The 27,812-nt window shown below is 41.2% G+C and overlaps 2 protein-coding genes across 2 annotated transcripts; both read left to right on the plus strand.

The window, feature by feature from the left end:
* Window positions 1–2,430: 2,430 nt before the first annotated feature.
* ctnnbip1 (catenin, beta interacting protein 1) lies at window positions 2,431–26,512 on the plus strand. The gene is made up of 4 exons (XM_053424829.1): window positions 2,431–2,570; window positions 13,656–13,770; window positions 15,663–15,753; window positions 23,474–26,512. Exons 2-4 carry the CDS (start codon window positions 13,675–13,677, stop codon window positions 23,530–23,532), a joined length of 246 nt encoding a protein of 81 aa, XP_053280804.1. The 5' UTR covers window positions 2,431–2,570; window positions 13,656–13,674; the 3' UTR covers window positions 23,533–26,512.
* Window positions 5,757–8,636, plus strand: LOC128442393 (E3 SUMO-protein ligase ZBED1-like). Its single transcript, XM_053424828.1, has 2 exons — window positions 5,757–6,839; window positions 7,220–8,636. The coding sequence occupies exons 1-2, from the start codon at window positions 5,963–5,965 to the stop codon at window positions 8,230–8,232; spliced, it is 1,890 nt and encodes a 629-aa protein (XP_053280803.1). The 5' UTR covers window positions 5,757–5,962; the 3' UTR covers window positions 8,233–8,636.
* Window positions 26,513–27,812: the final 1,300 nt, after the last annotated feature.

A 27,812-nucleotide genomic window follows, 5' to 3' on the forward strand; every position in this document is an offset into this window, starting at 1 on the left:
CATATCCTTCTTAAGAGGTGAAATGTTCTCTACCGTTCGTATGAGTCTCTGTAGGATGATGACTTTAAGAGAAGAGCGAGTGTAGCTCATGATTTTACAGCTTTAACACCTTAAACTACTGAAATATTCACTGGGGAACAGACTTTAAAAATGGGTCATTAGTGCAGAGTTAGTAAAACACTTTTACACCACCTGAGTGGACTTACACCTGAGTCCACTCAGTTAATGGGCTATTTTTGCAAATTGTAAAATATGCTGCTGTTGCCTTTTGATGGATTGTTATTCATTGTTTTGAGGCTCGGGCCTGATTCACATGTGTGCAGCTAAAACTTTCCTCCTTTGCTTCATTTGCTCTGAGGAGGGAAAAATACTCTCAATAAACAGTTTGCAAAATCAGATCTCACTTGTAACTTTTCTAGCTGCTGTGCGTGTGTTTGTGGGTGTTTATATAGAATACTCCAACAATTAATAGAATTCTGTAGGTCCTATCACTGCTCACACAAGCTGTGATTAGTTATTTTGGCGACTGTGGCAAGAAAAACTCCCTCTGAGTGGATGAAAACTGGGTAGGGGTCATCTTCCTAAAGGTTGGGGGACATTGAGCTGCTCCTGGCAACCTACAGTATGTGGTCCATCATCATCAGTTAGTTCACTGATAGCAAAACATATCCTTAAATCAGCCCCAGTCTGATCATGTTGTTATTCTTTACCTGGTTGGAGGACACTACCAGCTCTTGGAGTACGGCAGGGTCATAGATCTAGTTCAGCTGGAGGGATGGAGTAAACCTAGCATTCTCCAGGCTAAGACAAGTACTCTATTCTACAAGTAACTATTATTATCAGTATTATTATTATTATTATTTTAGGTCAGAGTTTTTGTTTCCCCAAAGGGCCGCTTGAAGGGAAGTCTGGCCCATCCATTACTGAAACAGCTAATTATATTAATTAATCAATAGGTTCTATTCATAATGAAGAGTGTACAGAGGGAGCTACGGAAGCAGATAAGGAAGGGCAACGATGGTCTAGAGCAGGAAGTTGGAGGAACAACAATAGAGGGGTGTGGAGAGGCCGGAAAACCATCTTTGGCCACAGCAAGGACAGTGGGAGGGGTCCAGAATCTGCAGACAAGGAGGGGGCAAATGAGCTGAATTTGATTCTGTCCCCGCTCCCTCCCCCACTGAATCACCTTAACATCGATGCCTGCATGACAAAGGAGTTGGTGATAGACGTTCACAGGAGGTCACCCCAGCCCACACAGGTAAAAATCCAGGGCTGGGGACTACAGATACCTGGTGTTCACCTCAACAAACAAACTGGACTGTTCCAGTAACACAGACCTCCTCTACAAGAGGCACTAGAGTCATCTTCATCTGCTGAGGAGATTGAGGTCCTTCAGACCATGCAGGACACTATTCATTTTTTTGACACAGTGTTCTATGCCATTGTCTGCTGGGGATGTGGATGCAGTGAGAGGGACAGAAAAATACTAAATAAACTGGTCAGGAGAGCCAGCTCGGTCTTGGTCTGCCCTCCGGGCTCCACTGAGGAAGTGGGTGACGGGAGGATGTTAGGGAAGCTGAATTCCATCATGGACAACACCTCTCACCCCCTATATGACACTGTTGGGGCCCTGAGCAGCTTTTTCAGTAGCAGACTGCTCCACCCACAGTGCAAGAAGGAACACTTCCACAGGTCCTTCATTCCCACTGCTGTCAGACTCCACAACACCCTCCCAAATGAAAAATTAAATACTGCACAGTTTTTGTTGTGTTTTTTTCTCTGATGCCACTTCACTCTTACTATTTTTTAAATAACTTTTTGCACATTTGTGTCATTTGCACATCACAATGTGTCCTTACATTAAGATAAAAATGTTTTTCCTACTTGCTCATGCATCATCCTTTTTTAAACATTTGTATTCTCTTGTCTACCTCATTCTGACCTACCTACTATTGTCACAACTGAAATGTCCTTGTGTGTAGATCAACTAAGTTGGATCTTATCTTGTAAATAAAATAAACCTAAACAATAACATTTAAATCACATGGCTGCATCCCCACCTTGCTTGTACATATATAAGGCCATTAATGCTAGGTCTAATCAAATCTTTAATTCAGGTTTAACTCTCCTGTGCAATATTCATTCCTGTCAGTGCAATCCTATGACTTTGTGCAATCCCTTTCATTATATATATTCTCACACTATATATATGTAGGTTATTCTATTTCCTTACACTTCAGTAATGCATGGTTCCTTTGTATTATTATATATCTACTGGTGAATGCCCTTCTGCTGCAGTAACACAACACTCACCACCCTTTGTGGGACTAATGAAGGATTCTTTAATTTTATTTTCATCTTTGCCTCCCGGTATGTGCAGTGTTGGCTGTGTCGGTGTCGCCCCCTGCGGTCGGCAGCGGTACCGCTCAGCCATCAGGACTCCGGCTGCGTCGAGTCAGTCCGCCGAAGCTGTGCCGACTGGAGGGATGTGACCCCGGAACAGGACGCCCTCCTACAACAACACACCATTCAAACAGAGCACAGAAGAAAGAAAAGCTGGACCAGGAGGGGTAAGCTACGTGTGTGTTGCTTTTCATGTCGAGCTGCCGCCATTCAGGTTTTTTTTTACGAGCAGTACGTGTGTTTGAATCCCGGCGTTGTACACTTCTGGCACAGCGGCGGCACCTGGATGCTGTTTGCACCCATAGGAACTTCATTCAGGCTTTTGTCTCGGGTATGCTAGCGAGCTAGCTCGGCTATGTAGCATTGCCTGCTTTGCCAAAGGTAGCGCGGGTTTGGTTGAGACTGAATTACAGGTTTGTCTCGGTTTAAATGGAGGCTGCCTGTTAGTCCTTGCAGGTCGTGTTCACGCATTTTCTCCGTTACGTTTGGTTAAAGATCCGTATCGAGGTTGCGGTGGAGCCTCGTCGCCTGATGCTAGCTGAGCGCTGCTACGGTTTGAACGGTCTGCGTCCCGCAACATGATAACACGACCCGCACAGCGCCATGTGTTTTTATCTGGGTTTTACCTTCTGTTTTCTGCGTTTACTCTCCAGGTTCGTTTCTTTGCTCAGTTAGTTTTCATCCAAAATTGGTCTTCGTTAAAAAACTAATAAAATTGCCTAGTTACCTGCGGCCAGGAACTGTAAATCTCAGCTAACGTCAGTGGACATTAAGCAGAGTCAGCATTAACCTTACAGTTAGTGTGACTTGTACCCACCATTATAATGTTAGTAACCATGTAGTTAACATGACCGTACAGCCGTTTTCTGTTTCCTGATGACATGAGATTCTGCAGACTACATGTGGTTTGTATCAGACTGAATAAATATACAAATTACAGACCCATTCATCAAAAATCCACCAATCAGCAAATACATAGAAGACTACATAAAGGCACTGAGGACATTAACAATGCTGCTCCAACCTCATAAACATTTCTACCTGTGATCACTGTCTTCCCCATGCTTTTCATGTTCATATAACTCCATTGATTTTCTATTTTTGGCCCATGCCACCCATGGGTGCATTGTGCCAGTGCCACCCCTGCCTTTTACAGTGTCTGCTTCCCCCCCACATGTCAGATAGCTGACAACCGTCTGAGTGGCAAAGCTGGCACCCTGCCGGCAGCGGGGCATTGATGAGCGCTGCGGCCAGTGGGTGTTGAGGCTTGGCCACAGGCAGGCACACTGAATCCTACTGGCAACTAGCAGGGGTTGGTCATGGACCACAGTATGTCAAGCCTGCCTTAGCTTGCACATTCCCCTAGCTGACTGGGTTTTGGAGAGAGATTAGGACCCCCGGCCTCACCTCCCTCCCCTCCTCGCTTCGTCACATTCAGGGCAGGTGCTCCTCGGTGGCTGCTCGAGCCCCGAGGGAACCTCATCAGCTGCCTGCGAGCAGCGCCAGGGAAGGAGGGCTGGTTCATCACACAACCTCTTGCTCTGTGTTTGGCACATGCACTTGTCAGCCTGTCGGCATTAACCAGGCCACGTACTAGTCCCTTGTGGCCTGTCGCTAACATAGAGGAGCTGCTTTCATCCATTCGTCTCTTACACACACTGTCCAAATGACAGAAGACTCAAGACAACCACAAGTCTTTTTAGCTTGAGAATCAAATTTAAAAGCTTAGCCATCTTTTCTGTGTGTACTTCTTTGTCTGTTTTATATGATATCCGGCACATTTGCCTTTCGTTGCATTGTTCCAAGCAAAGCGATCATATAACTGCTCAAAAATCTAAATATCCCCCCAATACCTTGACGCTGGCACGGTCAAAATCTTGCAGACACACCCCCAAGGGACCGGCTTAAGGCAGCAGCTTCTGTTTCAATTCCTTTGAGAGGCCCAGATGCTCTGAGATCATAGTTAATTATGTAATATAGTGCAGTCTGTGAAAAACTTGGATCAAATTACATCTTGTGGAAATATTTTCACAGGTTACTTATTGTAAAAGATAGTTAAATTTTAAGTTCTTAAGCAAACTTTGGTGCTAAATGTACAAGTTGTGGCCCAACAGAAGCTTAAATACTGGCCAAATGCTCTCTAATAACTGATAACTTGAGCTTGTCTTTGGTGTTAAGTTTTTGAAATGTCATGCAGAGCATACTCTAATGCTCTCTCTCTAGGCCCTTACCCTAACCCATCAATTGATTGTGGCACAGTCATAGCCGGAGACCAATAAAACCCAGAAACCCAGCTATGAACTAAGCCTGTACAGTTGAGCAGGATTATTTGAGTTCATGCCTCACGTGGTGACAACAAGACATGACCTACTTATCAATCATGTTTTCACAATCCAGTTCATCATCATTGTCCCCAAATACTGTAGCCATTGTTGTGGGCACTGTACATGTGGGGAGATGGTTCCACACAAAGGCAGCATGCAGACATCCAGTAAATCCAAGCCAGAGCCTTTCTGGCCTGCAGTGTCTGTTCGTCTGGCTCACGCTGTTTCAGGACCCTGTGCCGGCCAGACTCCGAGGGAGTCACTCTGGTCGTTGCTGGAAAAGTAGTTGTCATTATGGATCTGCAGTTTTGGATGTGTATAATTTGTGATGTGTCAGGTATTACACACACAAAAAAATAAAAGGGTTGACAGTCATTGGCAGAAGTTAGTCTTCAACAGTTAAGTCAATTATCAAAAATCCAAAAACATAGATGTTTATAGGTTTCACCTGTCTAGAATCAGTGTATTCGTAGCTTTTCCTAGTATTATGTCAATTTAAATTGAATATCCATGTGTTTTACTTTGCAGTTTTCAGCCATTTTATGAATTAAACAATCCATAATTTGATATAGTTGGTGATAAATCTTACATGCAGCTATATTCCTTTCATTATTCATTTTATTATGTGATAATGATTTAAAAAATCAAATCTTCAACAAAAAATTTCACTGAAAAAATACAAAAACTACAGTTTGTTGTAAAGACCTTTAATTGAGTAATCATTGCAGCTCCATGAATAATGAAAGAAATAGTTTATTTTGATAAACTGCAGTTTTTAGGAGAGCTTCCAAATCACGGAACAAAATCTTTTTTACTAAATGAAAATGAATCACAATAATGTTATTTCTTAATGTCAATATGATGTCTAGTTGTTTTAACCAGTAGAACAGAGTCAGTGTGTGTGTCTGTGTGTAACCTGCAGTGACACAGCTGCTCTTCAGAACCAGGCCAGGTTGTTGACAGCTCAGCTGGCAGTCACACCAGGGTTGTAGTAGGGCTGCAGGATATATCGGCTATGTACGATATATCGATATAATTTCCACGGGGATACAAGATTTGACAATATCGTTTATATCGATATATGCGTTAAAATGGTCAGTTTCGCCTCAAGCGTCTGCGTTTGCCTTGGGAGACTGTGAGCGCAACCGCGACCCCTCCCACTCTGTCGTTCCGAACGTGCCGATTGCAAAGACGCGTCGTTCCCGCCCCCACCACCCCGTCACAACAAATCAAGCATGGAGGATCCCGATAAAAAAAACGAGACGGCGGAGCGAGACGAAATTGTTTCTAAAAGGAGAAACAACGGCTCCATCATATGGAAATGGTTTGGTTTTAAAAAAAAAGATGAGCAGCAGCTGCAGGTCATCTGTAGGGAATGCAACAAAACAGTTGCGTCCAAAAGTGGAAGCACCACCAATCTTTTCCACCATTTGCAGCAGCGGCACAAAGTGCAATACGAGGAATGTGTGAAACTCCGTGGCTGTGCTGCTGCTGCTGCATCACCGACCGCGAAAGCATCTTCTGCGGCTGCCCCAAAACAATGTCTATTGCAAGAATCCTTCACTCGTGGTGAGCCATATGACAAGAAAACCGCAAAGTGGCGTGAGATCACTAAAGCGGTAGCCTACCACATTGCAAAAGACATGGTCCCGGTCGCAACGGTCGCCCAGGATGGTTTCAAAAAGTTGCTCCGAACAATGGACCCAAGGTACAATTTGCCAAATCGAAACTATTTCTCTGAAGAAGTGCTGCCAGAGATGTACACCACTCTCAGGCAAAAGCTGACAGCCCGGCTCGCAACAGTAAAATATTTTGCGGTCACTACCGACATGTGGTCCAGTAGGACCTGCGAGCCGTATATGTCATTGACAGTTCATTTTATCGAGGACTGGAGAATGGAGTCGGCGTGCCTCCAAACCAGCTACTTTCCTCAAGATCACACCGGAGAGCACATCGCTGAAGCCCTGCAGGATGCGCTCTCAAACTGGAAGCTGGAGGAAAAGCGGCTGGTGGCCATAACCACCGACAACGGGAGCAACGTTGTTAAAGCGGCCCAACTGCTAAAATGGCTGAGGATGCAATGCTTTGGTCACCGACTTCATTTGGCCATTGGTGAGTACAATGGCAAAGTAATAGTTACAGGGAAGAGAAAATGTGTGCATGCTTTAAAACGGTTGTTTGCCATAACAACTTTTTCACACAGTTAAATGGTGTTTGAATTTGACATAAATCTAAATCACACACCTCCCTCTTAAACACAGGTGATCTTCCTTTTTTAGATAATAAAAATCAAAGAAGAATTACATTTTTTAAATACTTTTATTTTAAATGTTTTCTATTAAAGAACATGAACACACAATTGAAAAAGTGAATACAAAAACAAAATAAAATAACACGGCGTACTCTACTTAACAGGTTTCTAAGACATTGTTTAAATTAAAAGGTTAAATGAAAAAGTAAATGATTTAAAATATTTAACAATTTTATTTCAGGACATGGCATGGATGATCACCGCATCACAAGGTGCATTGCGCTGTGCAAGAAAATTGTCAGCAGCTTTTCCTATAGCTGGAAACGGAGGAGAGAATTGGCTGAGGTGCAGATTCAGCTGGGTCTACCGACTCACCAGCTCATCACAGAGTCAGCCACACGTTGGGGATCGAGACAGCAGATGATCAGCAGGGTCCTGGAGCAAGAGGCAGCCCTCTCCAAAGTCCTGTTTGCTGACAAGAAGTCGAGACATCTTGTCCTTAACTGGCAGGACGTAGAGGTCCTGCAGGCAGTCCAGAAAGTCCTGAAGCCCCTTCATGACTTCACAGACGCTCTCTCCGGTGAAGAGTATGTCACCCTCTCCTACGTCAGGCCTGTGCTACACCTCTTCAATTCAAGTCTCCTAATACGGGAAGAGGATGATAGTGAGCTGTGTAGGTCGATCAAGACCAGAATCTTGGATTACCTTAATGCCAAGTATGCTGACCCAGACACAAGTGACCTTTTGGATATGGCATCACTTGCGGATCCACGTTTCAGGGTCCAATACATCCCAGGTGAAAGAGTTGAGGCACTGAAACACAGAGCTGTGTTGGAGGTGGAGGCCTTGCAGGCTGATTTGGGCGGCGGTAAGCCGGACCCGGCTGGCCCTGTGCCAGAGGAACCAGGAATGCCACCACCATCCACAAAGAAGAAGTCACTGGCCAGCTTCTTCAAGCAGAGCACAGCCACCAACACCAGGCTGACACAGAGGGAGGCGATTGAAAGTGAGCTTACAAGCTACTTACAGTCAGCTATCATCGACCACGACACAGATCCTCTCCAATGGTGGAAGATGCATGCCGATATTTTTCCAGCACTGAGCCTCCTGGCAAAAAAGTACCTTTGCGCACCAGCAACCAGTTCCCCTTCTGAAAGGGTTTTCAGTTGCAGCGGCAACATTGTCAACTGTCACAGGGCATCCCTGAAGCCTGAGGCGGTTGATAGACTAGTTTTCCTTGCACAAAACCTGTAAAATATAAGAGCACTGCAAATGAGAAACGTTTTTTTGGCCTGTTCTGTTGGTAATTTTGTTCTGTTTACATTCTTGTTCTTTGCACAGCTGTAGGAGAAGAAAAATCTTAACCCTTTTCATTTAATTAAAACTATTTAATATATTTGTTATTTCACACAATGTTAGATGTTGGCACCACATAATTTGTCAAAGAGATTTAAAGATTTTATTTATTTTGTTAAGAAGCATAAAAACTGTTCTGTTCATGTGTTCATGTGTTCATTCAATTTACCTTTCTTGCACTTGGCACATGTGCCAGCCAGAGTTCCATGTTCCATTCTGGTGAAAATGACTATACAAAATCACATGTTGATATATGTTGCAGTCATACTGATCTGTGTTTTATTAAAAGTGCTTGCAACGTCTCACATGTGGCTTTTGACTTAAAAAAAACCATCTAACCCACTCTATAGAAAATATCGAGATATATATCGTATATCGCCATTCAGCCAAAAAATATCGGGATATCATATTTTGCCCATATCGTGCAGCCCTAGGTTGTAGCCTACTAAAGTTTCTCACACATTTGCTCTGGATGCTGGAGCAGCTCATGACTGAATTCAGATAATTTCCCCTGCTCAGTGTTTTTCTCTGCAGAGGCTAACGACCTCTTAGGGTCCTCTGGCTCCGGCTGTTGGCGGCTTGTCCGTCAACTCGGAGGCATGTTTCCTCTCTCTCTGCATGCTGAAGGAATTTGATTTTTAAAACAATCAGACATTGTGCATCATGCGAGCCAGTAACAAGCTCTACAAGTGGACCGGCCCATGTGTGATCGGGTCGGTGCACTGTGGCAGCCTCTGCCCCTCATGACCCTCAGCAAATGTGAGGGCCTATCACATTGCATGCTGTAATTCCTGGCAGCAGGCCCTCACTCAACTGTGTGGCGCACCCTGAGTGTTGAAATGGAGAGTGGCAGTACTGAACGTCTGTCCATCCGATTCCTGAACCACTTCTCTTCGGAGGGTCATGGGGTTGCTGGGGCAAAACCCAGCAGACAACAGCCTGGACAGGTCAGCAGTCCATCAGATGACTGACTCATAGAGACAATGGATGACACTACATTCACACTTTCGAGCAATTTAGAGTCCAGCCTAATCTGAATTCAATTCTTTCAATTCAATTCAATTTGAAGGTTACATGTATTTATTGGCACCCCTGAAGTTATCCAGGAGAAATCTGTGTCTTTATTTATGTTAAAATTGTTTTCACTAAGAGAAATAACATAACGGCAACTCCACCATGTTTTGTTTTGAAAAGTGTAATGATATAATAAACATCAAAACAAAATGCATTTGAAAGTAAGATACTGAAATTGTTTTCATGAGTAAATAAAATTATTGCTCACTAAAAGTACATATAGAAGATCAACATTTTTAACACATTCCCTCAATAAATAAAATCGATAAAATGAATGATGTAAAGATACAACTATGGCTCAGTGTTGTAACAGAAGGTGTTGCAGTGCAGAGTGGAAACCATTTACCCTTAAATAAAAGTCAGAAAATGAACTAACAAGGGTATATTGGAAATTAGATCCGTGCCCTCATCTTGTATTTGGATTCTTTAAATTTTCTCAGCTCAGTGTCAGCGATGCTGTCTTTTCACTGAGCTGTCTAGAGGGACTTGGACTTGATTCCGCAGTTCAGACCAGCATCACAACATTGACGGGGGGGGGGGGGGGGTAGGCCTAGATCTGCATTAAAGAAAGCCTTTGATTATGTCAAGAACATTAGCCACATGTGTCTGAGGCCGAGTGTCCCCTGAGGGATTAGTGTTGAGCCGGCCCACCTCTAGAAACCATCATCACGCACACACAAAGGAGTCTTACAGGATCCTTGTTGTGGTCCTTGAAAACATTTGACACAGAAGAAGATCATATTTATCAGAATTATGCCACAAAAAAAACAGGTATGCTTCACTTGGAAAGGTTTCTCCCTAAAGTTCTAGTTGTAGTAACATTTTATTATCTTACAACCTTCCTGTTTGTCACCGCCTCTTGAGAAATCTGCCTTTCACTTTTTATTATAACTGATGGTTAAAAAAAAAAAGATACACAGACAAAACCTGGTTTGTGAGATCATACAAACATGATACAAAACAGGCCAGGTTCAGTTGTTTTGTTGAGTTGGCAAACATCTGATACAGACACTGGTGTCCATAGATAGTAGAATATATGCTTTATATCAAGACTCTTGGAGTCAAAACAGAGTTTGGAAAAATCCAGAAAATGTATTATTGGGCTGTTTGCATTTAAATAGAAAATGAATGTTTGGATGTCAGCCTTTCAATTGTGAGTACTTGTGTATTGATTCCTGTTCTGAGTTTTAGATTTAGGTGAAATGTGGTTGGACTCAGTTGACACACTGGATTCTAGCTACCTGCAGTTTTATAGAAATATTTAGTTTTTGTAAAATTCTTTGGGACAAAATAAGCAATGTGAACCCCAGCTAAGGGTCTTGGAAATTTTGATTTTTGTAACTATTGTTTACATGTAAAGAATAATGAAGCAATTAAAAAACTTCTTTAATCAATAATGAAATAAGTTCAAGAATATTATCTAACATATCTAGATACAGGCCTGTGACCGTACATCTGACTATGAGGACAAGTTTGATATTTGACCTCCATATCACCTTTAGCTTGACACACTGTGTTAAAAATGTTGTAATCCAGTGCTGATTCCTTGGAAGGGATTATTTAGAAGTTAAGTCTGTGGAAGTGAGGCGTTGTACGCCAGGCATCTGAGGACTGTCTGGAGCATTGTTGGGTTTTAAACATGGCTGGAAATCTAGTTGGCTCAATTTGAGCGCATGGAAAAACCATGCGTTACATAATAATTTGCACAATGTTAATCACTGTTGTATACATGTTGTCATCCAGTTCATCGCGTACCAGAACTGTAATGATTCCAGTTCTTAAGCTTCCCCAAATAGTTCCCTACAAATTAGTCTCCGTGCCCTTTTGTGAGTCACAAACATGTCAGAATGACAGAGGAACATCAATGATCCTCCACATTTATGATTCCACATTGTTTCTTCCTACTGCAGAGATTCTCCCATTGGGATTTCATTTACTCCATTTATTGTTAGTGCTGCAGATATGGCTGCGAAAGTGGGATAAGATAAAATACACTTTGAGGCTGGTAAAATATATAAATTACAACCCTCAATACAGTCAAGAGCCTGGGTAGAGATTGTGCTAAATATGGCTGGTTTTCCAACTTCAAAAGCAAACATCAGAGGACCAGAAACACGTTAGTTATGAAAGCAGCAGTCCTATTTATACAGACGAGGAATGGAGAATATATCGACCTTTTGTGCGGTAGAAGACATGAAAAATATTTAAGTTGTCATGTCTCAAGATATGCCAGAGTATTAATGCATCTCTGTAGTATAATCATTTCTGTCTTTCAAACTCTCAAGTTGACACCGTTTTGCAATCACAAGATCCTGTTCTTCAGTTCGTCATCCTCCATTTTTTATCCGCTCGTACGCAGTGACTGGTTTATTCCCAGCATTTTTCTGTGGCTGGCAGATTTGTGCTCCTGAGTTTCTATCTTTATTCATACTGTGCGTGTCATCTCGCCGGTTGGTCTCTGTGCCTGAAGTCTCAGCTCTCCTATTTGTCTGAGGCGAGGAGCGTGGAGAAGTGATCAAACGTGTCACTGCTGCCGATTGAAGCCACTGCCACCCCCCACACGACACCCTCCACCAACATCCTCTCTCCATCACTACCCCCACCCAAACACATTCACACACCACCACCACCACCATTACCCTGAAGGTGTACTGAGCTACTGATCTCACACCAGCAGCCGTTCTCCAATTCATCTATGCCTGATGCCTCGTCGGTTGAAGTGAATAACTAATGTATTTATCTTCCTGTATCCATTGCTCTGCTATGTTTTTTTGTGACTGCAAACAGACAGGGGACAAAGTCAAGTTTTAGTTGTTCACAGGAATTGGCCACTAAAGGTTGTTTTAATGATAAGGACTTTAGCCACAAGAATACTCTCCAGCTGCTCTGATCTGGATGAATCTATACGCTCGTAGTGGCACCCAAACACCAGCCAATGGCCAACGCTGGCCCATTCATCCTGCACCCCTGGGCTCTGGGAAGAGGGGGACAGCGAGCCAGCTCCTCAATTAAATATAACCCCACATCAAACAGCCTGTCAACATGCATTAGTGGCCCTTTGAATAGATAAGAGGCTGAAATAAATTGCGAGAACTATCATAGTCACTGTGGCTCCCATAGGCTTTCATGAAAAATTCTTTGGTGCAAACAAATCATGACTTGCATACTGATCTAATTTTTTTTTTATGTCCAGAATTCTATTTCGTCTTTTCAATTAGTTATTCCTTCTGCATGTTTTAGCTTTTTCAACTAGAGAATTTAGGAAAGGAATCAAGCGATGCTGTATTCCTCATCTTGTTGGTGCGTTGTAACAGAGATCTGGTGCGACAGCAGCCGACCTTGATGTGTGCGCTATCACAGCGGAACCTATCCCTTTTCTGTCATATGCATTAGCTTTGGCTGCTTCTTTTATCGCCCCCCCTCGCCCCCCTTTTTTTCTCCCCCTTTGCCTATACTTCACATCTCTGCAGACTGACAGTGAAAATAGGTCATTAGTCAGATGGAGAAGAAGAGATGGAAGGAGCAGGCAGTGGTGAGATCTGTGTGGGAAATGCCATACAATATTTATAAGAGCTATTCACGCTGTGTAGGGCCAAAACTACAGTGACTACTATACTGATACAAGGCCACTGACTTCTAATATCATCCCTGTTTCCATTATATGAATATGGTGTGTATCACACATAAATCATCTATCATTTAGGCTAGTAGTCAAACATCCAGTTCCCGCCTGGTTTTCTACATGTTACAAGTCAGATAAGAGAAACATTTAATAGTCGAATCAGCTCTGTCTTATATGTTTTGTAATAATAATGGGTTATTATTTCAATGCTGCAGACATCCACACAAATATTTGAAGACGTAGGAAACGCATCTCTGTTGCCATGTTTACGCCCTTTGTTCACACGACTCAAGCGCCTTAATAAAGATGTTCTGGAGCTGTGTTTTTGCATGGACTTAAAAAAAACAAGGAAGTCAATTACTATAGGTGAATGCAAAGAGTTGCTAACACTTAACCTGTTTTCTGACATGAACTCTGAAAAATGACAGTCAGGCGTGTCAACAACAGGAAATTGACATCTGCGTCTGCCTTTATCTCATTGCAAGTCCCCACTGACTTGCAATGAGTTATCCCTCACATTCACATTTACTAAGGGTCTTGCAGAAAAAACTGAACATGATTTCCGTTGTTGCTAACGCTGACTTCTCCCAGGTCTTGTGTAATCTGGATTTGTTTGTGTGTCCAGAGCCACAGGAGCAGGGGGGATGAACCGCGAGGAGGCCCCGGGGAAGTCTCCTGAAGACATGTACGTCCAACAGAAAGTGCGGGTCCTGCTCATGCTTAAGAAAATGGGATCAAATGTAAGTACAGTGTCCTGACTCAACGCTACATAAAAAAAAGAGGCCAATTGACCAGCTCATTCTCGCAATGGTTTTGTTTTATTAGCTAAGTCACATTTAACATTTGACACTCATCACCTGAAATCTGCCTCTAATAAGATTTTCCCACATGGCTATCCACACCATTTTGAAATGATCATGTCAATACATCATGGTGGTCGCTTTCAGAAGCACAGGGAGAAATTGAATTGACCTGCCATGAAAATGTTGCTCTTGGGGCGAAATATTTCACTGTCAAGAACTTCAGCATAGATTGTAGTAAATGAAAACCCCTGTCCCAGATGCTTTACTATTGAGTAGCACATATTTTCTGTTGAAGATAGCAAAAAGCAAAATAAGGCTTTTGCTAGAAATTCTATTGAAAAAATTAAAAGGCATTTCCTTCAAAACAATCATAACATGGTACGCTGGTTCTCTAGGTATGGTATTTATGTAGAGGAGATGCGCTTGTCAAATCTACCATCACCCGGTAAATGTCTCCACCAGATTTAGCATGTCTACACCAGGCAGAGCAGACAACAGCTCCACACATGTGTTTTCTGTTCAGCTCATGTAGTGATAGGGATTCTTGTCTAAATGCCAATTTTGACAGTTTACAAGACGTCCGCAGAAATTGCAGTTTGCAGCCTCATGAGAGACAAAAACTTAATTGCATTCTAAAAGGTTATGTGGCGGCAACATTTTTACAACAAATCTGTCCCCCTTCAAACCTTAAATGATAGGATAACAAGCTGAAGAAGGCCTATTCATACATGGACCTCAATTTTAAAACAATCTAGAGATTAAACAATAAGTTAATAGATATTCCCCGTTCACAACAGATATGAGCCGCCTTATACATTGGCATATTTTTATTTATAAAGCTTGGGTCTGCTCCCCCACTACTTATGTAAGTACATCTTTAAATCCCAGAGCAATTACTGCTTACGTTCAAATGAGCTTTATTTATTAGTTATGCCCAAAGTAAACACTGAATTTGGTAAGCACTGTTTTAAGTTCGCTGCACCTGCTGCTTGGAATGCACTGCAAAAAACTCTTAAGTTAAAGGAGCTCATAAACCTTGAAACTTTGAAGACTCGTGTGAGAGAAATTGGAGCGGCTTCATACCGCACTTGTTCTTGTTTTGGTGGGAATCCGGAGCTTTAGTCCTGTTGCCTTATCTTAAGGGAACAGGGAACTTATCTTATTTGATCTGTGTTATGTGATTTTTGTGTGTCTTGTGACTGTTGACATTTTTTGTATGCTGCTGTCTTGGCCAGGCTTCCCTTGGAAAAGAGGTCATTGTATCTCAACGGGACCGACCTGGTTAAATAAAGGCAAATAAAAATAATAAAATAAAATGAGTTTCATTTTATGATTGAGTTGACTTATAGAAAGAAGTGGTATAAAGCTAGTTCGGGATGGGTGTCCCTGCCATTGGGATCAGGTGTAACTATGATACTGTAAATGCTCAGCCTGTGTGGACGGTATCTTGAGGATTTGCATATTTTTTACTGTTGCACAAGTTTTGATATGATAGATCCCAAGCAAATGTCTACAAATGAACTTCTGATACTAAGAATAAAATGGTATACATGGCTGTAAGCTCTAATTGTTAGTCAATTACATCAATCATCAATAAAAAGTGTTACTCTTTTATCTCTGTTGTCATCATAAATGTTTTGGTTTAGGTTTCTAATCGACAAATAAGTTCCCCCGAAAGCTAGTGTATCGAGCTATTATATAAAATAAATGTAAAAAGTCAAATTCTAGATCATTATTTTGAAGATTGAAGTTGTATTTGTATCATCAGTTTTAAAAAAACGCAATTCGAGTTTGTGTTTTAACTTGAACCTTTGTTTACTCGTCTTCAGCTCACGCCAAGTGAAGAGGCTTTTCTCAGAAATTACGCAGGTGTGGTCCACAGTCAGATGAGCCAGCTACCACAGCACAACATAGACCAGGGTAAGACACACACACACACACACACACACATACACATACAAAAAGGTGTTTTTGACAGCCAGTTAATATGAAACCATTTCAAATACATTTCGAACACATTAGTCGACCAACACCACCCTCACTGCAGAGGTGCTACTGTGCTGAGAGTGAAAATAAGGGAAATCCCTCCATGCACATTACTCCTCTTGAGTCTAAACCCCAGTTGGCCTATCGGATTCCCTGCCTGAGCACTTGGGCCGACTCAGCGGTCCACCAGAACTGTTTGATTACTCATACAGCAAACTGTGTGGTTGACTGGAAACAAGTGACTCATCTTCAGTATGAGTGCATCAGTAGTTTTACCACCAATTCTCACGATTGGCCTACATAGACAAAGGCATCCAAATATTGTGATGTTTGTTTTATAAATCAAATCAGTCTTCACTTGTTTGCTTCGTTATATGACCTTGCGAATGATGGTCATGTTTATTCAGGGCACTGGGGAGCGCTGTTGAGCTTCTTTAAAGCCCCTCATCTCTTTTAAAACTCTAAACCACTAGAGGGTGCTGGATTAAAACAAAATAGTGGAGATATGAGGAGAGGCACTGCAGTGTCCTGAGAAAGCAGCAACAAATTTAAATATTTAGTTGGCTAGTCAATCCAACGACTGCTTTCCAGGCTCAGTCCAAACATCAGACCGTTGCCCTCCAGTCCTCCAGTGGTAAACCTCCTGGGGCTCAGGTCTGGATTCAAGTCATAATCATTATTTGCAACATTTTACCTACAGTTAGGTGTCAAGTCTCCTTGGCTGTGTCCAGATCCTCAAAAAAATGTCTGTATCCTCTTCAAGATGAAGAGTATAAAGCATTGCCTTAGACAGATGGTGTTACATCTTAAAACGTTCAGTCCTGATTCTTTCTCAAATCTTAAATGTATGGAGCATGTTTTCTGTGTGTTCACACTACCTCTAACTAGCTGTCAGTTGGCCCTGTTCTGTTTCCTGATGCCCTTTCCTAGATACAGTACTCCGTGTCTTTGCTGTGTCGGTACTGCGAGGAAGAGCCTCATTAATTATGGACGAAATGACTGGTGAAAGGTGCTCCGATGGTGCATTATACATCACAAAAAACAGACACATTTAGCATCATCTGGCAGCACACCGCCTCCTGTGTGGCAATAAATAATTTGTGGTCTGCGTCTTGTCTAAAGTACTGTGATTAGGCATTTTGGAGAAAGCTGAGAGTTAATCACTTGTAAATATTCAGTGCTGCACCAAAGGAGAGCGGTTTGTACGTATCAGCATATTCCGGATCCTTCGAGGTGCTGTGAAGACCATTCACTAACACGAAGGAGGAAGTCCACAATTTGATCTCATTTGGACCTAATAATATGATTTAAAAATAGATTAAAGGAAACAACACTATACTACTGTGGTTCATATGCACAGCATAAATGAATAATTATTTTTTTCTTTTAAACCAGTTAGCTTTAGCAATATTTAAACTGTGAGAAGGATATTTTGAAAGAGTAGCATCATCCACCTGCAATCATCACATCCACTGTCTTCTGAAAAATGGTTGGTGATGGAACTGGTGTAAATGTGATTTGGTAAACAGCTGGAATAAAAAGCACTATGTTTGATATCATTACTTCCCAGCTAGACGTTTAATAGATTTTGTATTTTGTCAGACAGCGCAGGTCAGATCGATTATCCCTGTTGGCTAAGAAACCAATGCAGCCACAATATCCTTTCCCAGGAGCGTGAAACTGAGCGTAGTTTGGATGCTTTGATACCAGCGTCATCGAAGGGTCTCAGCGTGGAGTGTGGTAGACACGGCCTAAACGATCGAATTGAAGCTACCTCGAGGGCATCAAGGGCGTAGTGGAGACATACGGGTATTGATTACTCAAGGTCAGGCTATACTCAGGAAATGTTAAATGGGAGCATAGCTAATGGGACAAATGGTTAACTTTATTGATGTTGTCAGCTTATGTCAGAATATTTATTCTGATTAGAAAACAAATTTGCAGGCGTTGCAGTTAAATCTCTCCAAAGACATTGTCACACTTCATCACATCTGATCAGACTGAGAGGAAATGTTACTCAAAGTCCTGAAGCATTCTTCGTGACTCTGCTTAACTGTCAAATGTTATTCTCTTGTTTCCTCGTAAGGAAACGAGAATAAACGTCAAACGCTGGGGGGGTGCCACTCATTTCTTTTCAGTCTATGGGTCACTGAATTAGCATTTCAGATAGTTTTAATTGGCTGATTACCATACATGCAAATACCGATTTTTGTTTTGCAATTTTAATCAGGCCAAAGAGGAGTTCTCTGCTTTGGAGCTGTGCTGTGATTTTTGGTGAGCAGGACTCAACATGTTTTGTTTCATTGGAAACGAAGTGTGAAACCACTAAGTGAGATGTTGAAGCTTTGTTTAGAGAGTTATCTGCAGCTCAATAGTTTCCTGTGTGGAATATATTAGTTTTGTCTTTACAGTCAGGTTCTTATTCTTCTGCCTTAGAGATGAACTTCTTTCATTCACAGCTATCTATTAACTGACATCATGTCACTTTTACACAGAAAAGCACATAAATACTGCAGTCTCACCACATATTACACTGTCTTATACGACAGAGAAAGTTTACTCCTCCAAGGAGAACGTCTGAGGGTCGCAACAAAAGAGGAGAGATGAGGAGGCGTTGCCATAGCAACCTCAGTTGTCCCAGGAAAGCCGAGCGTCCCTGCGGGCCTTGGGTGTTGTTGTGACGTTGAGCGTCTGTAGATTGGAGCCTGTATCATTAGGGGGGGCCTGGATGCAAGCTGGAGTGTTAATTACACAGCTACAGTGTGATATTCCAATCTCTCCCTGATAGTCCCATCTCTTCTTACAGAAATTTGGGCACTCTCATTTCAGATACTACCACAGCCCTGTGCAATCAATACACAATCTTGTTTCTTTTTGTGTACAATACAACTCAGGTTTCATGCAATCCGTTTTTTTTAACTGAGAGCACAGTGACACAGAGCAGGGCCCTGCCTTTGTTTGGCGCTTGGGCGCAGGCCGAGTGGTATCGATTCATACTTTGTCCTTCTCCTCGCTGCAGCATGAATCAGAGCCTCACTCAGATTTACGAACCAACTCGTCTACCCGACTCACTGACACAGAGGCTTGATTTGCTCCTCTCAGTCTTAAATGGGTCAATTTGTTTGAGGTTTTATTGATGAATGTTATTGCATATTTTTACAACAATTCTTTCTAGTTCCGTTTAGCTGATTCAGTCAATTCTCTTCGTAACAATATTTTCTTCATTGGCAACAGAAACTAAAAGTTTAACCAAGTTGCCCCATAAAAACCTGCTGCTTTTTCCAAAACAAATTTACCGCCTGGATGTGGCCTGTAAATGTCAAATTAATTAAAGCTATCTTCAATGGATAATTTAGAAAAACTTAATGTACCCTTTGAAAATAAGTTGCTGCTGCTTGAACCAAATGTCAATGTTGTTACAATCTCTTAATTATCACAGTTCGAAGAGTCGTAAATGTGAGACATTCTCCATTGAATTCTGAACCATTCATTTGCAAATGTGACATGCTGCATTCGATTTTGTTGTCCTTTTCAATTTAAAATTATTTTATTTATATTTTTTAGGATAAACAAGGCTGAGAGTTTCTTTTGTCTCTGCTTTTGAAACTTTTACTGATGAATATTTACTCTTGTTAAACATTTTTTTGGAATAAAACATCAAAATAACCAGCCGTAACAGGTGCTGAGGTCTGAACCTTAACGTCTCAATAATATTTATGTGAGCTTAAAAAGAAGACAATTTAGTTGAAAATGAAACAATTAAAGTTACACTTTCACAAAGTGGATATAGTACTTAAAAGATAGATGCTATGAAGCTTCGTCACCTTGAAATAACAGATCGTAGGCAGAAGTGTATTAAAGTAGAACCCATGTGTTGGTTGATGTCAATATGTTGAGCTGGACCACGCGTGTCCCTGTTGTGTTCTGCATCTTAACCCACCTCGGCTGGCGTGTACGCACGCACGTGCGTGTGTGTGTTGGACGGCAGTGTTCCAGCTGACCCTTCACAGATTGTGACCTCAAAGCTGTTGTTGCTCCGTCTATTCACTCAGTGCTTCATCACTGAACAAAATTCTTTTGATTGGTTGTGAATGATGAAAGCAAAGCACTAATAATTATTTATAATATTAATCATCACTTTTCCTATATATTCTTTTCCTAGAAAGAGTATTGCTGCTGTGGATGATGAAACTGTTCTTTTGGTTCAAAGTGCTTATATTATGACTGTTGTTGTTGTTGTTATTTATGTAATCCACCTTCCAGAGTCGCTCTATTTATCCATTTCGTGCAGGGCGAGGAGAGGATCAGTGCAGAGTGGAGGGAGGGGCCAGAATAAAGCCGAACGCTGAGCTGCACTGAAACAAACCAAAAGCTTTTTGCTCATAGGCATCAGCAGGAGCAGCCTGCCATCCTCTGATGCACTGTGATCTTTATCTGTCGCTAGGCAACAGCTTTGAGGGACCTGACGTTTCCATTGCTTTGGCTAGACCTTGTGTTTATTGCGTTAGGCTATATGTGTTTGTGGCAGGGCGAGGTCCTAACATGACTCTCCGTCAAAACAGATATAGCTCAGTCTTCCACGCGGCTCCGTCGGTGTATTTTCAGAGGGTTTCTGCTCGTTATTCGGCTCAAGTTGCGCCGGGTCGGCTCAAGTTCACAGGACTGTCCATTATACAAGGGTGAACTCATTCACACAAGCACAAAAATAATTCAGACTGGCATTTACTGTGATAAATGGCCGTTACTGAAGCGCGTGGTGCCAAAACCCCATCTTGAAACGACAATGCTATTCATGGTTAATGTAAATCAGGTTGAGTTTTCTTTTGTATGGTTGTACATAATAATCTCTTGTTCAAGCAACATTATTCCTACATGCTGTCTCCAAACGGATGAGATCTATAATAACTGAAGACATACAGCATCTCTAACAATATTTGTCATCACTATGTGTCTGGTTTCCTTTCCTGCTGCTGCTTTTGCCCATTGACTTCATTTTGTCCATATCCTCATCTGGTGAACCAGTGTGCTCCAATGGGAAGAGGAAGTTGAGCATTCATTCTAAAACCCACCTCTCCCCCAACATCTCTATTTTACCGAGCTCATGATGACCTGAAAGCGCGTCAAACAGGCTCATCCTCTTCGCCGTAGAGAAATGAAACACAAAAACTCTGTGTTTGGAGGGTCTGAGTTGTCTGAGGAGGAGGGTCCGCCCTGTGTGCCAAATACATGTGGAAGCTCACAGTCCCTGGCCTACTTTCATATCTCCACAATAATTAAATCTAACAAGTACTCGAGGGCTGCAGTGAAGAAAGTCTTTTTATAGCAGATCAGGCACAAAGTGCTGACAGGATTTCTTCTCAAGCGTGTGCAAAGGTGTGGATCTAGGTGTTGGTGATATTTATGTTTGTATCTCACTACATGAACAAGCTTCTGTTGGCTGCAGCTCCCCATCAACTTGAAGAGATGAGGCTTTATTATTAAAGAGTTGAGAAGACTAGGAATTATTAGGTGTTATCACAAACATTGTTTGTGAGTTATCACAAACATTTTTATTGTTGTATTGTATTTTCAGTTTCAGAATCTTTACAGCCTGAAGAACAGGGTGACTGCAGGTCCTTAAAATGTCTTAAATTCAAATTTACAGATAAATGGCCTTAAAGTCTTAACTTGTTTACATTTAGATTGGATGGATCTTATCTTTAGGCACATCACTGCTAAAGGTCGCCGCAATACATTTCTTAACTCTGCCAGACCGAAGAAGAATAATTAATAGTTCCTTTATGTGCTGATTTTGGTTTGAGTTTAAGTGTTACAATAATTCCTTTCTAGCTACCCTGCTAGCTTGTTTATGAAAATGGGGAAACCCAAGTTTAAGTGGAAATGATGAGAATCTGTGGTGATTAACACAGTGCAGGGAAGCGGTGATGAATACAACTTTGCTGTGTCGAAGGTCTGTCATGCTTGGGACAATGGGGATCAAGTTGGTGGATTCTAGCGACATAAATGTGTGAACTTGGAACAAATAAATTTTCCCTTTTGATGTGTATTCCATTATAAGTTTGGTCTTACATTTAATTTAAATAATAAGTCATCAACTTGAGGGGGCCAGAAGGGTTTTAATACTTTCCAATATCATTTGTCAGAAGAGTTTTATCCCTCTCCTTTAATCGAGGGCCTAAGAACATCCTGCTCGAATTTGAGATGATTCATTGCGGAAGTGATGAGGCTTATATGAAAGAACTTGGGATAATTGTATTTCCCCTTACTCTAATAGAATTGCAAAGTGTGTATTAATCAGGTTTGGGCAGACACGAAAACAACTTGATGAATCACAGTTGGCAAAAGGCTAATGAATGATCCCTTATTAAACAAAATCCAGATGACTAGGTCCTATTGTGCAAGTGGCAGGTTCCATTAGTCGACTCAACCTGAATGAGGCTGTAATTAACGATCACTCCTTGATAACTTGTAAACGTGAAAGAGACACAAAAGGAAAGGAAAATAGTCAGACCCTGTGCGCTGTCTATCATTTCAGTCTCTTTTCTCTGAGCCCTACGATTCTTTTCCCTCAGCTCAGTGAGGTGAAAATCGGCTGAAATCTAGTATTGTTTACCCAAAGAGAATCTAGTGCATCACAGGCAGAGCTGCAGCAGCAGAGGAGATTGAACGGTACTGAGGCCTCAGATGTTAGTGTTATCATGGCAGAGCAGGATGCGTCTGTCAGCAGGCCGCTTGCTGTGCTGCGGTATCTACCATCAGGGCGCTGTGATGGCAGGCAATGGCTTCTCCACAGCAGGGGAACATGGCGATGGATAAAATTACCTGCAAACACCAAACTGATCTTCACGGCAATGTCGTCCCTCTCGGCTTTACTGTCACAGCTGACAGGATCTACAGGATTTACTGACATGATCCAGGAACCTGTAGGAAACTTGACTCGCCTCACAGTTGCCACTAAAATTAGTTTCGGCAGATTCAGTCACAAGTGGATAGTTGAAGACTTATGTTGATGCAGTAATCTGAAGTGATTTGAAAAGTAGTGAAATATGTACGTTATTATCTCAGAGAAATAAAAAGTCTGAAGTTTGACTTAATTTTGGGCATATACAGTATCACTGCCTGATGACAGGTGGGAACTCTAGACATATGAGACTATATCTTGATGTTTAATGTAATTTGTGTGTGTCTGTCTCTGTAAGTGTATGTTATGATTAGTACTGTGTGCGGACAAAACTGCAGGTCACACCTTGTATCGACGTTAAGCAAACAGATGACACATGTCTGGTTTGTCGGAAAAGTAAATACCGCTCCTTGTAAATCACAAATCTGAATTCACTGGCTCAGGCTGCATTATTACTGGTGGTTTTTCCTCTTTGCCACCAAAAAAACTCTCCATGTCCTGTAAGAAGTGACACGTTTCTGGATGTTTGGTCTATATTTTGAATCAGTTTGGCTTTATTAGAAGTTGACAGTAGCTTTTCTCTTAAAAAGCTCTCCTACTGTTCAGCGATATTAAATGCTGTAAGTTTGACATTGGGTTTCAATGATGTTTTCTTTCTATACTGTTACAGAAAAGCATGTCATCTGAACGTCAGCGTCTGTATTTATTTGTATCGCTTCAGTGGACTTATCTGACTCTGCTGTTGGTTTCCAGGTGCTGAGGACGTGGTAATGGCGTTCTCACGGTCAGAGGCGGAGGATCGGCGACAGTGACCCTGGGCCCCCTCATCCTGCCCCGCTGCATCCCGTCCCAGACCCGTCCCGCCCCGCACACGACCCACAACAACCCAAACTCCATAAGCACGACGCTGATAAGCTCAGGGGAGGGGGGGGGAAGGGACAGAAGAAGGAGGGGAAGAGACGCCGGGAGGTGGCGGCTGCCTCGCTCCCCCCCCGCTCCTTTTCCATCTGTATCCTCCTCACACAGGCTGGCACAACGTTACCTGAGATGCACTCCAGTGGGTCCCAGTGGGCTGAAGCCTTGAGAGTCAGTGAAAACACTCAGATTGTGTGGATGAATATCAGTTGTAGTTTTTTTTTCTCTTGTGTTTGGGGGGGGGGGATGGTTTTGTTTTATATTATCTTGTCTAAGTTGAGACGTTGGGCAGTGTTACGTGTATTTCCTGCTGTGGTCACCGGAGGAACTGACCAGTCAGCAGCTGATTGGAGCAAAGAGAAATATAGTTGTGGTCAAGTAGAGCAGCGGGTGTGAGGATTGGTCATGTTAGGGGAGAGATTTTAATTATTTCTGCTTACCCCAATGGGGCCGGAATTGTTTTTGATTTTAGCTGTTCTGTTATAAAGGCTTTTGTATTTTCTCCCACCAGGGGCCTCATTTATAAACTTGTTAATTAAAAACAAGCGTGAAAGATGCATTCACTATTTGGCACGCACTTGTTTAGAGATACAGGCGTCCGCTCTTCTGCTGGAACCTGCATGCAGAAAGCATGAATTAAGAAACATATAAACACTAAAATGTGTTTGTAAGCAGATAAAAGTTTGTTAATGGATTTGTCACAATTGTAACTCCTCATTAGTGGAGGCTGCTTTATAAACAGATGAATGAGAATAAAGTAAAACACACTTGAAATACTATAAATGATGTCCTCATAGGAGAAGTTATGATTGTTGCCAAAAACTTTGCATTAATAAACACAATCATTTCTTTTAATCTGCTTAGAGAACCATTATGGTGTTTTTTTTAAATATTTAAGTAAATGTTTCAATTCCCACCCATAAATCTGTGACCTGGGAACTTAAAGTAAGTATTACCATAAAGTCGAATGCATCACTAACTATTCTCAGTCAATGCTTTTCACTTAATGTTAAATTACAGACGTTTTTTCCAGTGGGAACCGATGGGTAATCACTTTAATTCACAATCAGTGATGTGAGGAGAGCTGCGGTGAAATCATTTTTACCTTACCAACTGATATTTTCATTTCAGAATAATTTGGTTCTTTTATCAAAAGCAAGCAGCATTTTAGAATCTTGATATTTCTCAATGTGATGGAATTTCTTCTGTACAAATACCAGAACGACACAATGATGTGTGTCAACGCTCACAACAGGCCGTCATTAATTAAGCGAGCTAACTTTCGACGTGCTCGACAGGAATTTCTGCATTGAGGCGGGATGTGTTTGGATTGACGCAGGTTGATACACGAGGCCCCGCTCGTTCTTCTGCTGCTTATATTTTTGAACCAGAGGCTGTCGAGGGTGCGGCGACGCTTTCTCTAAAGGAGGGCGTCAAGATTTAAAGACACTAGCAGAGCTAATCATGCGAAACACACATGTACACACTCTCCCCAAACAAACACTGGTTTTATTTTGGGTTATTGTGACATGTACAACTTTTTTTTATTATTGTACAGATAGTTGGGGAAAATACAATAATAATTTGATTGTGCCAATTGTATTTTTGTTGTTTTTTTTATCTGCAAGATTAAAAAAAATTAACATATTGATTTAAGAAAACTGATAAAGAGACAAGTCGTAGTTGTAATTTATTGTTTGCTGAATTGATTCCCTGTTCCCTGGACGCGTCATTAAAGATGGAGAACCAGTATATAGTTAAAGCCTAACACAAGTCGCTCTTTGAATATCATCAGCAGTGGCTCTTTGTTCACACTAAAATCATACAAACTCTAATTTTACTACCTGTAACTAAAACATGTGGGGCCAAACATAAGACCTGTGTGCTATCTCTGACTGTACTGTATCTCTTGCACTATTATCAATGAGATATTTGCAAAAAATACATTTTGATAGTTAGCACAGAGATTCCTGTGTTTGGTTCATTGGATAAAAGAAAAGTTTGTAACCATGTTTTTATTCATTTGGTGATTATAAAAAAGATCTCAACTGGAAAATAACTCAAATGAATATTTGTTAACAGCCAACATGTTTTTCTAGTGACATGCTGAATATTTAATGTTTTTAAGTACAGTTTGTTAACTTGTATAACTTAAAATAATCGTAACGTTTTAAAGCCAAGCATGTCTGCCTCGTGGTTTCTAATGTTCATTCAAGCGGAGCCAAGGATCTTTGAAGTCTGGTGCCGATGATCATTGTTTGTACATTCTTGACATTTGTGGAAGCGACTAGCTCTTTTAAAAACTGTTTCAGAAAAAAATGATGATTTCTTTTGTAAATGTTATCCGTTACATCGTGTCAGCAATAACTTCTATTTGAATGTTCTCATCAATCAACACAATGTAAACGGCCAACAGATCCGTCACGCTGTTCGCCTACGACAAACAAATTTGTCATTTGATGTTTACTTTTATTTTGAAGCATTCTTTATTTGTCTATGCATCGATTGTTTTTCTCTAAAATGTGTCTTACTGTACATTTTACCTATCAGGGTTGTTCTGCAGCCTTCATTCAAGCGTGTGTGTGTGTGTGAAAGGAAGTGTGTTTGTGTGTGTGTGTCTGTGCGTATGCGAGAGATTGCCATTGAACCTGCTACCAGTTTTGATTTTCAGCATGCTGTTGTCGATGTATCTTTTTACTGTGATGACCTGATGTTGCCTAATTGTCCTTTTTTTATTTTATTTTTTTGTATTTGTCTTTTCTTTTCCGCTCAGTCGACTTTGATTAGTTGGTTTTATTTTGTATGGCTGCTGACCATGTTTTGACTTAATGCTTCCAAATCCTATACCAACTGAACCATTAAAGAAATTTTAAAACAGTCAAAAGTCACGTTTTCTTCTTTTCACCATCACAACAATGAGTGTTTTCCAACATAACAGCCCAGAGATAGAAAACTTTATTTTAAAGCAGCTGCTTGTCTTCAGATGAGGCCTCATGCTGATCATCCAGGGACAAGGGTTTTCTGCAAAGTCATACTAAGGGTGAAATCATGGTTTATTTGATCTTCTTACCGTCGGCACATGTAGGAGAAAATTCATCATTTCTTCAGTCTGATCAGTAGAGAAATCACGTTCGATGAAATCTAAATGTTGAGATGAATCTGAAAAACTATGCTGCACTATATAATGAGCTTATTCTGACTGAAAAAAAATATTGCTCTAGTTATTCTCAAACTTTTGAACATTTATTTTCTGTGAGCTCTAGAACATGAGCACCTTCCTTCAAGGTCCTCTACTTGCTTTTTGAGCAGCTCTCAGATGTTTTCCACGGTCTTCATCAAAAGGTCAAATATATATATATGTATTCACTTAAACACCTAAATGGTGCTGAAAATCATAGATCAATCATATCAGAATTTAGATCAGATTATAAGAATAAAGAATACATTACATTTTGATATTAAACTATAATCTTTTTTTTGTTGCATAAATTCAGGTAAAAAGAGGCTCATCATATCTATCTTCTCTTTGTTTGCCTGAAATTCGTTAATTTATTTACACATGTACAGTATGTGTTGATGTTATAAGAGAATGCAAATTTTGTGAATTTACTTTATATGGGACTTAAACACATACTCAGGCATAAATAGGAATATGTTTTATTCTGCATATATATATATATATTATGATCGTTTATGAAAGTTATAGTCCACACCAAAATCACTCACCTACATGTACTGTTAGAAATACATGACGGATGAAGTTGCTCTGTTGTTTCAAAGTTTTTCTCCATAAACATAAAGTCTCCTGCATTATAAGAAGTTTGGATTTTTTTTAATCAATGACAAGTAAGGACTTTTTTTCTGCAGAAGAAGACTTCTCCAGAACAAGTGAGTAAATGAACCTTGAGGGGATGGGACTGTTTTTCCCTTTCGTGTGAACTTGCATACATTTGGACAGTTTACTTTTAAGCATCTTCCCTCCAGCTCTACACAGACTGACGGTGACACACCATGTCGCAGCCTCACCTCCTGCAAACTCTCGTGATTTACCAACGCAACCTTGTTACTGGCCGGAGCCTCGTCCATTTCCCTGTCAGGTGTTTAAACGAGGCAGATGTTTTAATCTACTCACCAGAAAACGAGGAGGAGAAAAAGTGAGCCTTGGTGTTTTTCCTGC

The sequence above is a fragment of the Pleuronectes platessa genome, chromosome 6, assembly GCF_947347685.1.
Source record: "Pleuronectes platessa chromosome 6, fPlePla1.1, whole genome shotgun sequence".
Lineage (NCBI taxonomy): Eukaryota > Metazoa > Chordata > Actinopteri > Pleuronectiformes > Pleuronectidae > Pleuronectes > Pleuronectes platessa.